The 14086-nt window shown below is 43.3% G+C and overlaps 1 protein-coding gene across 3 annotated transcripts in view; it reads right to left on the bottom strand.

Moving 5' to 3' along the window:
• Window positions 1–11931, bottom strand: part of LOC138186098 (neprilysin-1) — a 74906-nt gene extending 62975 nt beyond the window's left edge. For all 3 annotated transcript variants that reach the window (XM_069125618.1, XM_069125619.1, XM_069125620.1), the window contains exons 1-3: window positions 11695–11931; window positions 7463–7900; window positions 6574–6774 (exon numbers count right to left, since the gene is read on the bottom strand). In XM_069125618.1, coding sequence (XP_068981719.1) covers window positions 6574–6774; window positions 7463–7465 — 204 coding nt within the window. In that variant the 5' untranslated portion in view covers window positions 7466–7900; window positions 11695–11931. The remainder of the gene's footprint in view (window positions 1–6573; window positions 6775–7462; window positions 7901–11694) is intronic.
• Window positions 11932–14086: the final 2155 nt, after the last annotated feature.

Below are 14086 nucleotides of genomic sequence, written 5' to 3'. Positions count from 1 at the left end.
CCTAACGAAAGGCCAGCCGTGGTTGCGTCCACGACTTTCATTGTCATCAATTGCTTTTCATCCGGACCGGATGGCCGTACGTCTTTTTGACAGAGACGAATGATCGTTCCGCCAATTGTGCCTTACTTCGCCAACAGACCGGATACGACCGAGTGAAATTAACGTCAACTCGACTCTCCAGAACTCTTCATTTATTTCCGTGGAAAACAGCGTCTAAGCGTAAGAAATCGTTCGAAATCGAATCCCTTAGCTGCGGCACTTTGATAACTTAATAGACAAGATCCGATATAAATTGAATCGGTCAGAGAGAAGGGAAATCTGACAAGTGCAAGTTTCTTCATTTTTTTTGGTTTTCATATTATTTGCTAGTTAAAAAAACGAGTACTTTTCGTACAATACGGAAAGAGGAATAACTTGTTGGGGGTGACGTAGCGACATGTAAATCGCCGTCGAAGCATTTCACCCTTCAAGGAAACCTAATCTACATCGTCCAATTTAGCCCCCGCGAACCTCGTAAACATCATAGAAGCCATGTTATCAGGCAGTTATCTGCTATCGAGCCGCCAAAATGGGGCAAGTACGATCTCGACCCTCGATAAAACCTTCGAGTATCACGACTTGTTTCACCACAACTCGTCGACTTGTCTACTCTACGATTACCTCTGATTTCCTATATCGATGTATCTCTTACTAATCTGATTAATCGGAATTCCTGCAGACTAATCAGACATTCGTCTTAGGCGATCCGATCCGGCTTGCCTGGCGCGACCTTTACTCGTCAAATTTCTCGATTCAGAGACGCGAAGCTTGCGAAATTCTTCGCGAAGTCGTCCGCAAAATTTCGGATTCTCCAACGCACGCGAAATGGAAGGAACCGCCGAAGAAGATCGCGTTCCCCGTCGCAAGGGGAATATCCTCTGGACCGATGGTTTCTTCGATACGAGGAGTCTCTTGATACGCGGGAAAAATGAATTCAGGATAAATAGAATGAAATTACGCTCGTAAGCTTTCAATTTATATTCCAGGCACGGCCTACCGCTCTCTATCTAAATCACATCTTGGAGAAGATGGCTGAGCTCGTTTCACCGTGCATTTACCTCGTGTCGACCTAACCCGCACGCACACACCGCTTAAGGAGCGAAATCGTAGCTACGACGAGCACGTTTCGTGGTTGAACCTCGGTTACACGTAAGAAAGCGTTTCAGATGCTATGGAATGCAAACGGAATTTTCGCCCGCCTTTGATGCCACGCGTCGATCCTCAGCGTGAATTCTAAAGTTGTATGTATGATATGCGTTTGCGACAAGGAATACGCTGTTCTCGTTAAACGTGTATTTCTCGTGGTTGTGATATTGTGTTACAGCAACGAGGCACGAGGGATGTGTTCGCGTGACATTTGGTATATTTGAGTTTCGTCATAATCCATCGTCACCTATATTTAAATTTCTTACTTTTCCTCCTCTCGTTACCGATTAGTTCTTTTTTAAGCAGTCGAATTTAAACTGCCTTGTTAGAACCAGAAGACTTCTCGGTTTCATCTGCTGTGATATCCCTGCGTGAAGTATCAGCAACATTTTTCCACAATTTAGTGATTTTTAATTCGCGTTTAATTCGAGTAACGCGCATTACGCATAACCCGAAATGTTTCGAGAGGATGGCAAATACGCTGGATTATCCAGTGGACTAAATACCGTGAAAGAACAGGTAGTGTAGAGTACCTGTTTTAATCAGACACTTCTGACTGTAGCAACTTTCGAGTTGGAAGTTCGAAAAGGAATGAAAAGAGGAAAGTTGCAAATGCACCGGACGAAGGAAACTTGGAAGAGTGAAAGAAGATGCAGCGAAAGGATGAGGGATTTCCTCGTCGATTCAAGAGTCCGGATGGGAAAAAATAAAGGTCAGGAAGAAGGGCGAGACCTTGATCCAGCGTAGGGTTGACATTTGCCTCGAAACCTTAGCTCGTAGTATGGCTTCGTCGCGGTGCAGCACGTGCTGCTCTAACGACCCGGCTCGAACTTCCATCGGGAAAAGCATTCAACGACTCGAATCCATCATTTGTCGGCGACGCTGAATATTCGATGTCGAATAAATCATCCACAGGATTCTCCATACATTCACCACAACGACAACTACGATCTTCTCGACGTTCTCGATTCTCGTTTACCTAATCCTCGTTACCTAGGATCGTGCAAACGTTTTCGAAAATAAACTACACAATATATATCCTGTATATTCCGACGGCGTATAATTAAACATATTTGACCGCGATTTGAAACCAGTTTGATCTAATTAAGTCTCAAATTTTCGTTTACGTGAGGTGCCACCACTTGAAAATCCTTTCAATTAGTTTAGCGTTACAGCTACGAATTGCAAAGATTCTCTCGATATTATACTTCGACATCGTTTCTTGCAATTGGATTCTACAAGAAAATTGAGCTATTTATAAATCGTGGTCTGGTAATAACAAAGGACGCGGCTGTTGGCTTCTCGTTTTTATACGAACCAGCAAGGTTTAAAAAGGCGGACAAAAATGAATACGCAATGAGATTAAGATAAACATTGTTAGTTAAGCTAGAGATATTTAAGCGAGATATTCCTAGCGTGGAATAGCTGTATATAAGGCAAATGTGTTAAGTTAGGGGAACGTCAGCGGTATATTACGTCGATATAATCAATCCTCTGGCTACGTCCGGAAAATTCGAGCGGCAATCTGCTTCGAGTCCCTCTAACTACCACCGCAGACGTAATTGCTGCAAACTTATTAACAGGCTAAAACCGAGCGAAGACACGGCGAAAAAGAACCGTTTAATTGATCGTGGATTACCTGCAGGCTTTTCTTCTCCGTTTAATCCTCCGGAAACGGCGTTTAACGTGCCAAAGAAAATTTTACGATTATCATACAACCGAGAGGATTACGATATACGATATTTAATAAGATCTGGTGCCGAAGAACGATTCGAACGAACGCGTCCGCCGAGCATCGACCGCGCTTTAAATAAAATAGAGCGTCAGCGAAAGGCGGCCTCGGTTCTGATAATTCCCCCGTAAAAGTGTCTGTAACGGGCGAAGGGATTTTTATACAGCTGGCCAGGCAAATTGAACCACTGTTTAATTGAAACGTATGTATAGCGCGTGCCACGTCGAGTTTCGTACTATTCGCAATAAACTAGCCTCCACGACGACTGCGTATAAATTCTTTTCTTGCTCGTCTATTTTGAAAGGAACAGTCGGTGGAAATTCGCTTTCGGGTGAAAGTAAACGCGAAATACTTTGCTGGTTTTTCCAACTTTTCGACGAAAGTGGAACGACAGGAATTTGACAAAAGAGAGACAAGCTCCGAATGAGATGGAAGCAATTACGGGGCTTGACTTTGCGGCTGATCGATGTATCAAATCCGTTGAACAGAGTTCGAAATGCGATAGGTTTCCGATATATGTGTGTATAACTCGAAATATGGATATTGGTATCGATTAATAGAAGTTTGTCGGGCATCTCGTAAATGCACGTTGATGACAGACTAACGCGTAACAGTCATTTCTGTCGGTGACAATGAAACCATAATTGATAACGTTATCCTGGAAATTTCGAGCGGCTGTTGATGATAAACTACTCTCCTTTCCTTTTCAGTCATCGCGTACATCACTCGTTTATAATTCCTTTTTTCTTTTTTTATATTTAGAATTTCTCGTCAAAACACGTCGTTCGAGTAACTTTAAAGTTACAACGCCCCTTCGCCTCGCGGTAATATCTCGCCGATAGAATTAATAAATTCTTGTCGAACAGACGGTCGTTCGAGGGAATCTATTTTTATATTCCACAGTTTATTCTCGCCTCTCCGCGAGACGATCGATCGATCGCACGTTAACGATTACACCCCGGCCTTTAACCCCCTTTCGAATTTGCAAACAGCTCGTTTCGCGGCCGACCGTCCAAGCTGGCAAATACTTTTTCGCTCGCTGTCCGTGAACGTACATTAACTGTCATCAAAGTAGCAACTCCTAGAGGCAACGAATCCGCGAGCAAAATTAATGTTGTCCGTAAAAGCAGCGTAATCTCAATAACCCAGCTCTGCTAACAATCAGTTGAAACTTGTAAACAGCTTCCTTCTATTAAAATCTTCTCGTTCATATTTCCTTGCGAAAGTATTTCAAATGCTCTGCTGCGAGTTGAAATATCCGACTCATCTCGATAGGTCGTCTAGGGAAGAAGAAACGCGATGAATCTGTTCGATGGCGATCAACGTATAAACAGCTTGTCCAAGTGCATATTGAATTACGATCGCCGTATCCAAGGACCTTTAACTGAATTATAGCTTGCTTAATGTTAATTGAGAAGCCGCATAAGGATAACTGCGAACTGATACCAATTATACGGCCATTACTCATTCGAGAACAACAAGGGGTGCTACGCATTTAGCTCTGTTGAAGGTTTCCGGCAACGACCGTGTCAAATCCAATTGAGATTACATGCTCCGTGTATAATCGCGTTCTATCCTGTTGATAGCGACGGTTCGCATTCCAAGGCATCGCATTCAGATTCGAGGTACTTCGTTGCAAAGACGCGAAAGAACGAAGGATTTCATGTTGCAGATTCCGATTTGTGTGTTGTGATCCCCAAAGGACGTACGTTTCAAAATATTTCCTATATCATCGACGCGGTTATTGTATACACGAATATTATTTTATATATTCTACAGTAACATTTTCTACGAATTATCTTTGACAAATACACCGCGGAATTTTTAAATTTTAAATATACAAAAAATGCACATAATGCGCGTAACATGTACACGGAACAATTTAACCAAAACTTCCCTATTAGCCGAGGTGCTTTGAACTTTGCCATAATTTTATCTTCTGCGAAATTACAACAACGAAAGCGTAAGCACGACCAGGTATCGTGAAAGCGTTTAATCAAACTTTCCTTCGATTAAATAATTAACTGAACCTAAATACATGTACGACATTGTATGATCAAAACGTTTTCTACGAACGCTAATAGACTTTTCCGAGTATTTTCTTAGGCCCGATCCACGTTACCTCTGACAATCGAAGTTCTACCGTACATTGAAAATAGGACACTTTCTGCCTGATATCTGATAGGTGAAACTATTTATTCCTTACACAGTTGATAAGCAAATTGTTGTTCCAATTATTTGCCTGTTACACGAGGATGAGCAATTTTAAAACAGATCGAGCAACGCTATTCCGAGTTGAAGAAAGACCGAGAGACACCAGCGCGTCTCAATAAAACACGTCTAGAAAATATTCGATCTCGTTTACATCTGGAGAACGTCTCTTATATCGGAAGCGAATGGAGAGGAGAAAAACGCGAGGAATCAGCTAAAAGACGGAGTGCGACATTTTTCTCATTCCTTGGCGTGGCACGAGTTCGCGAAACCCTTCACGACAACTGATCGCCGAGATATATGGGCGAAATTTCCGTGGATAACCGCTCGTGTTTTGCTCGTGACGTCTCCAGCTTTGGCGACATGAAAGCGCGTGATATAACGCTTCAGGGAAACACTGCCGGTGAGGACATAAACTCTCACGGTCTGGCTCGCACGGACAAAACCTGTTACACCACGCTAACTAGCAAACAGCTTACAAATCGTCCTCCTTCATTGAGCCTAGACAGCAGCAAAGACAAATTTACAACGTACGTCGAAATTCGTGTGTTGCAGTTAAACGCGGAAATATCTTTACTTCATCGAAGTGATAAATCATCGCGAGCCAATGTACATGCATGGATACATAGTACGCGTATAATCGAACGTCACAATCTTTCAGCAACCTATTGGATAACTCTATGACGTTCGGTTAGTTACGTGGATCGTTTTCACGTGAAAAATTGAGCCTCTCAGAAGCCAAACTGATCGACTTCGCTTTTTATAAATCCCTTCGTTCCGTTACGATCGATACTCGAATTGCTCACTCCTGTAAGTTCATCCGTCGCGAGATGACAGCGGCGAATTGCAAGGTAGAAAGTTTCCAAGAAAGATGGTAAAATTAGAGACTGAATAAAAATTCGGATAGCGATCGTTGGATAAAATAAGCGAACCGATGCATCATGCAAAAGACCGGTGATAAAGGTACCGATATCCCAGCGATCGAAGCAGCCTATAGAACACGAGACAAGACCGAGAAGCATCAAGTACATACGTCGCTTTACGGTGCAACCTTCGTTTTACGAGGATACCAGCCGACGTCACGTTGGATCTCGTGGAAATATCGTTCGGAACGTGGATCGGTTTTTCCCGTGATTTCATTTTTCGGGAAACCGCGACACGTCGATGAAATTCTCTCGGCAACGTCTCGAAATTTCCACTTACTATCTTGTATGGCGCGCTTTATATCTCCTTGACAGACATTTAAACGCCGATTTATGCCTCTTCATCGCATTGAACCGCGTGGAAAAACATGAAGCTCGTCGTGCTACCTCGAGTTGCTCTTAATTCGCTAGCAAGGGAACAACGATGCAGAAAGCACCGCGATATTCCATTGAATAGCGGAGAGGTCTCGCGCGGAATGGTAAAAACAATGGTACGGATTTGAAAAGATGGCTGTCACTCACCACCGGCACGCATTCACGCGGCTGCTCTCCCTCCGGCAGCGTGGTGATGAGGAAGAGGACAGGACTGGTGACGAGCAAACTGGTGACAAGCAGCATCGCGAACGTGAGCAACGCCTTGTGCACGGCCTTACTTCGACGAAGCCAGTAACACGGCACGCAGCATATCCAAGTACCCTGTTGCGCGGCTCTCTCCACATGTACCTGAACAACCAACACGTTGCTTCGATTAAGAAGAAAGTTGTAGTTGCGGAGTTTCTTGCTCGTTGTGGACAAAATTGCGCTTTGGATTAAATAGAGTTCGATACGAGGCAAGAGGGAGTAGAAGACGTAATATAAAAGTTAGAAAACGAAAGACTCTGGAGAAGAGACGTTGGAGTACGTGAAATTGCGTTAACAAAAGATGGGTGAGAGCTTCTCTGCTGAATTCTTTTATTAGGACAGGAATCGTTTAAAAGGAAAACAGAGAAGGAATGGAAAAGAAATGTCGGGGAAATGGAATGTCAACACCATACTGGATTACCGTGAAACGACGGATAAGTGACTGAGTGAAAAAGGAGGATCAAACACAGCAGAATGTCGTCATTTAACTTCCATGTTATAGATCCTGCTAATTTCAACTGCTCGTAAACCGAGCATATCACCAGCTACTCACAAACCAAACTGGTCAACTCCATTTTTCGTCAATTTTCTCCATTTCTTTACGTATCTATGTGCTACGATCAATGTCCAATCTTCAAGAACCACGTGATTATCTTGAAAAAATTCGCTCATAAGGAAACACAGCGTAAATAACGATAAATTTAAAGAGACCACGTTCACGTTTTTCTACCTTTCGATTGGTAAAGTTGAAAAAAAAATCGTAGGAAAAGTCGCGAGGAAGAATAATTACCATTGGCTCGTCTGGAAGGCCGGATCCCTCTTCCGTGCCAGGATTATTTCCGGTCCCAGGGGGACCGGTCGGCGCGGCCGTAGTCGCGCCGGGTCCGGTGCCCTGTGCGTGCACATGTGCGCCACCTCCGGCCCCAGGGGCGCACAAAGTGCGAGGACTCAGGGGTAGCCTCACGCTTGCCTCGCCACGGGATCTGCTCCCACCGCCACGGGCCCCGCGGCCCCCGTAACCCCGGCTCACCGTGCACAGAGCCACATTTGCCGGGTCCCGTGGAACTCCCTAGCTCTCTAAAGGCCGCCAATCTCGAACGACAGTTCGTTCGCGATCACCAAACTTGCTCAGTACCCACCCCGTCACCGATACTGGCCGAGTAGATCAGTCGATCAGCACCCACGAGTCTCTTTCCCACCTCTGCATATTTCTTCGTCTCTCGTCAATCTGTCGAAATAAGAAAATGGAATCTTTTATCTGTGTAACTATTAATATATTGTATGGTATTCTTATAGTATGTTATGTAATATATTCAGTAACGAATAGGCTGCGGATGTCTATGTATTTATGGGAAATTTAGAAAAGAATTAGTACAAATATAGATAATATATAAGTAAGATGAACAAATGCGTAACTATGCGAAGATGGTCTATGAAATGTTCCTGCAATCTCACGATCTAGTAACGAATTACAGCAACTGTATAGACTTGTTAATTATTGGTATTTGGAATAATCTTTGAAAAGTAAATTTGATATTTGGGTGGATAGTTAATAATGTTCGAACGATAGAGAACTTTTGTCTATTTAATGGTCGGTTTGATCCTCTTTCGAACACCGTGTAAAGATTAGATTCAGACCAGTAACCGCGACCAACTAAAGTACAGAGTTAAAAAGGAACCGCCGATAAGAATGGCTTTGCCAAATGTGCTCTCGGGTATCTTGCACACCTTTGGTTGTCTCCCTGGCATTGCAATTGTCGGGCTGATCTAGATAACGCGCTCTTTTGTCTATGTAACACTCTCTAACTTTATCTTGCATTAACGCTATTGTTTAATACGTGTAATCTTATCGTTATCCTGTCTTGACGAAGAAGAATCGTCTCAACTTGTGCGAATTATTACGTACTAATTAACACATGGATAGATGGAATTCAATCCTTCAATGTCAAAATGTCAAGCACAATGGACACGAACAGATTACTATAATCGAGCTAGTGAACAATTAATTGTCTCGGACGTCAAGTTGACGTGCGCGCACCTTCGTGACGAAACGTAGGTCTCTCTGAACTGAAATTTCTGTCACATTGATCATTCGGTTCGTTTCTTCAAGATTTCGTACTAAGGTCGATTAATCGCTCGGTTGATCTCGAAGATAAGATCGTTCAGCTAAGAATTCGATGGAGCAGAGTGCGTGACACGGAATCGTTTGCCCTGGAGCGTGTCGCAAGAGCAGAATTATCCAGATTTTTCCATGCATCTCTTTACGATGGAAATTCTTACGCAAAGCTGACTTCATAAATGCAACGTTGTTGCGTTGGTAACAAGCCACGTGCGATTTATTTTCACATCAAAGTACGATCGTATCTAAACGACTCCCGATTATATTTCATTATAAGGGAATTATGTTCGTGTTTAGTGGTGCGTAACACTGTGACTCACTTTAAATGGGACAAAAAATTTCAGAATAAGTCCTCTGCTCGAACGTAGATGTAGATAAAACAAGATTTATAAAAGCCAAGGTTACGCACGAATTAAGTCATTCTCCTATCGTAAGAAGCGATCTTAGGAGTCTACTAAATCGCCTTTATAGAATCCTCCGTTTAATCTGGATTACTTCCAAGTTGTTTGCACCGTGGGATTTCTAATTTATGCGCATTTCTTTGTCGCAGCGAAACGCACCGCTTCATCGACCGAACGCGAATCGAGAGCATTCTCGAAAAAAAAAAGAAAAAAGAAAGGAAGGAGAAAGAGGGAATAAAACGAACGAGTTAAACATCAAGATCCGCGTGATAAGCTACGACAATCTTAAAACGTCCACTTGCATGTACGCTTTGGTCACGACTAGACCGCCCTGCCTATCTCATTTATTTACAAGTAGCGTGATTGCCTTAACAATTCATTACGTTTCCTTCGTTGTTAACTTCTCAACTCTGAAATTTACATTCCAGTCGAAACACGGCCAATGACGAGACCAGCTGCTCGACAGCCAACCTTTCCATCGACGTTGTCCTGTCCAACAACCTTTCCAGCTTCCTAAATAATTCCATTGGTCGGGCCACGTGGCGAAGGTAAGAGGACAAATATGCTGGGAAACTTTGGCTGATTTTTCTTCCTACCGTTCAAATTACAAACAATACGAAACTTTAAAGCTGGGCCAATAAGAAATCTGCCGGATAACTCGATAAACCAGAGACTTTGCGTATAGCATATCCCACACGAACGCTGAAATTTTCTCAACATCGCGGAGCTGTCTCTCGTTCCGCGAATAAGAAATAAGGTTTTGTCGTTGACTGAAAGTTGCAGTCTGATAAGAAAAGTATAAGCTGTCCGACGTAAAACCGACCCCATTCGCTAACCAACACGCTGCAACTCGCCAGAGACGAATCGGTCTTACGCGGGGACAGGCTGTGTACGTTTGCTTTGCTCGATTGTTCGCAACTTTAATACGAAACGTTCGATAATAGATCGTATCTATCAGGAGGAAAGCAGGTGAAAGGTAGTTTGTGTTAGAGGTTTCGTGCATACGTATCATCGAGATGATTTCAAGAGTAGGTCGATCAGCAGTTGGTGGAGATTTGCCAGCCAGATCAACGTGTATCGAATAATTTGGAGCGGGGCTTACGCTAATATCGCGCGGCGCGATAAGGGATGGCCGATCGGCCGTCAGGATTTATGAAAATGACAGCAGACGCGTCGGCATAGTTTATTCATAGGAACGACAGCCACCGAGCTGATATATTCACCGATTATTTTTTGCATCGGGATAAAAATATTCAGGGCCGATGCGAGATCACATTTTCCAGTCAATGGAGTACGTGATCGAGGCCTCGGAACCGCGGCGAAAAGAAAAATGTAAACGAACCGGCCGAGCCGAATCGGGCGTGAAACGTAAATCCAGAAAAGAATGGAAAGCGCACTTCCGCTTCGTGTCGCTGTTTCTCTTTTCGTATTTCACGCGAGCATAAAGAACGGCGGCTCTGTCTTCCTAAAGTTCGCCATCGAGTTACGAGGATCGACTACGCTTCGAATATCGCGTCTTTCGAAACGTTGATCTCGACCAACTTTTGCGCGGCCACCCAGAAAACTTTTCCAACGGAAGCGGATTCGCTTCTACGCAGTTTCAACGAGAACGCACCGATCGGCGGGACCCATTTCGGATTGAAAAAGTTTCGGCGCACCCACGTCCTCCGGTTAATCGAACCGATGCAAAGTTTCCAGTATTTTTAGGCTCCAGCATTTTCGTATCGAACGTGCTCTACCTTACGTGCAAACAAATACCAAGGTCGAATCCCTGACCGATCCATGTTCGTGAATTTCACTAAGATTTCGATCGACACCGATCGCTTCTTCGAAGAAACGTATACGTAGAGAAGCTACAGCAATTGTGTAAAGCTTAATCAATATCTGCGGAGTACAATACATCGAGCAAGGTATCGTATCGGAACATGTGGTCGTTTCAAGGGTAACGTATTTCTCTATTTCGCGTAGGACGCGTCGTCAAACTGTGGCAAGTTTGATACACTATGCGACTACGAACGTCATACGGTGCTATTTTCGCGACATCAAACGTTACATGTAAACAATTACATAAAGTCGCCGAGGCTCAGCTCATTAACAAGGTCGTTAGTGGGTACAAACTGGTACGAGCTTGCTGGTTCGTGTAACAATTTTTTCCCAACCTAACGCGCTACGCTTACTATTTAGAACGTTATTTATACGACGCTATATAAGAAAAAGAAGAAACGAACGTATCAGCCAACTCTCAACAACAACGATTAATCTGGCATCTGAAATTTCCAATTGTAAATTTCTATCTCGAGGAGAATCTAAACGTTTACCAAGCAACGAACTTGGTTGTTTATTTATTGCAATTTCGAAGATCCGAGTTTGCTCGTTAACGACCACGGAGAAGATCAACGAAACCGACCATCAATTTTCACTCTCGCCGTGTATCATTTCCATACTATCCTCTTTAAAACGGAGAAAGGGGAAAGAAAAAATGAAAACAATCGATCGTCTTACCTGTATAAAATCCAGCAACGTGACGACGAAGCTTCGACGAAGATTATTTCCTGGCGATTTCACTGGTTCGAATGCCACTTCCGGTTCACTGGACGTCCGCGGGAACGAATGACCGAAGCGCGGTTCGCGTATTTCTGCGTCTAGTCGTGGCGGGTACGGGATAACCGGAAGTCGAGAAAACGCGACCCTGCTTTACGGCTGGGGGTAACACGCGGACTGTCGGACCAGACTCAACCTGCAACCACCGTGCCGCCTCTCTCTCTCTCTTCCTCTCCCACTCTTTCTCACTCTCTCTCTCTCTCTCTCTCGCTTCGCCCACCACCTCCCCATTCTATTTCTCCCTCTCTATCTGCCTCTCGCCCCTTCTCTTTCTCGTCTAGCGTCCTTCTTCAATTTTATCGTTTTCTTCCTTCCATCTGCCTTTCGAAATCCTATTCGAGTTTCCTTTTTTCCTTTCTTCGATTCGCTTGCTTCGTTCTCTCGCAACGAACGTCTTTCTCGCCCCATTTTCTCTATCTCGCTGTTTATTCCCTTGCCCTTTGTCTCCACCCGTCTCTTATACAAATATTACCTTCTCTGTCTTTTCTTGCCGTTTCCCGTCTTGCTTCTGGCTTCGTTCACCTTCTCCTTCTCTCCAACATCCGCTATCAAAGCCCGGTCGCAACGCGCAAGCCCTCGATATTCAAACGTTGCGAGCGTGGTCTACGAGCCACTACGAAAGCTCCGAGTGCGTTCCTTTTGTTCGCCGTGGAAACTTTGTCAGCCCGGTAACGCGGCTCTAAATAATGGCTTTTTTTCACAGAGTACACACCCGCTACGAATACGCTGCCACGGGGAAATTACTCGTTGCTTTTTGCCAATCGTTGTTGCCGCACGTTTATCCGCTTAATCTCACCGACAGTCGAGATCGATTAGAAGCTAGACGAGCTTCGATCGCCAATTGATCGCGTTGGCTGTCGTTGGATATAGCAGGATAAGGGGAGTCAAAAGTGTCCTTGAAGCGATTTCTGTCAAACTATGCACCATTCGATAGTTTAGCAAAAGAAATGATCGTCAACTTGTCTTCGAACCTTAACCAAAAGGCTAGTTTACAGGGAAAATTCGGATTTTCCCTATTTTGCCTATTTCATGGAATATAGAAATTGTGACAAAATTCTAGGACACGTTGTGTGTCGATGAATTCTTTTGATTTTTTTAATGAATTATAAAGCATATGTACACATATGTTCAGAAAAAATTTGTACAATTATTTGCAAATTTTATTACTCGTAAAATTTGGCTCGTAGATTATACGTCTTACTTTGCTCGATACTTTCTTTTTCTTTCTTGCGTTTGTTTCAAATTTGTCGGTACGGATCGTTCAAGTTCTTCCGAGTCCAAGTCCTCCTCAGAAGTCGTACTTTTATCTACGTATCAATAAAGAGAAAGTAAGTAACGAAATAAAAAAGTAAATATTGTCTGTTACCATTTCCTGTTACCTTTCGCTGTTTCATGGGCTTGCCGCGAGCTTACGTCGTTTTAAACTACTACGAGCTGCTGTAATTGCTCGTTGCCTACTTTTCTCAACTTCTGCATTAAAGCCTGCATCAATGAAACAGTGATCAATGCAGTGACGTTTTATACAGACAGAATAAGCTTAAAAGAAAGTAAAGTAAAAAAAATGTCTACAAATAATGTGTCGTCTCTTTCTCTTGCCCCCAAATGTCTTTCCAATCTTTTTCCAAAATCGTTTAGTACTCAACCTCCCTCCTCGCTTGGTGCTTGAAATTTTGTCCAACGCGATTGAATTTTTTGCAAACAAAATATGTCACCAATAACTTAAACAAGCAATGTAATAGAAAACTGAGCATATTGAAAATATCTCGAGCCGATGAGCCGGTCAGAATTTCCAAGGCTCCGGGCAATTTATGAAAAAACTCAGCAGCTCTCGGGTTATTTGTTTCTTTGTCAGAATGGCAATGCAAAGCTTTCTCCGATATGCTCTCTGAATCTGAAATGGTACGCTATATTGGACAAGTGTAACTTCAATTTCGGTCGAGTTTCACATCGCACATATTTGAAAATGATACATAGTTGATAAAATAAAAAAAATGCACACCTCTTGAATGATAGCTCTTCCTTCTACGATCGATTAATTCTCAAAGATCCATTTTTTTGATGATCGCTTCCGTGAAACGCTATAAACTATAAACAAACACTGTACAACGTACAATGGCTCTCGGCATAAAACCTATCACTCGTATCTGTACCACCGTTAGTGATAAAATAGCAAATGCTGCGGGCTGATATGCTATATATATGTAGCAGTTATCAGTGGCGCGAAGGAGGGTGAACAAGAGGGCACTGATATCAGTGAGCGCGAAGAGAAGCGAAAATAGAGGGCATCGATATC

Source organism: Bombus flavifrons, chromosome 13 (assembly GCF_040668555.2).
Source record: "Bombus flavifrons isolate JBK064 chromosome 13, iyBomFlav1_principal, whole genome shotgun sequence".
NCBI classification, from domain to species: Eukaryota; Metazoa; Arthropoda; class Insecta; order Hymenoptera; family Apidae; genus Bombus; species Bombus flavifrons.
The sequence above is the reverse complement of the archived record's forward strand: the minus strand, read 5'-3'. Positions and strand labels throughout refer to the sequence as shown.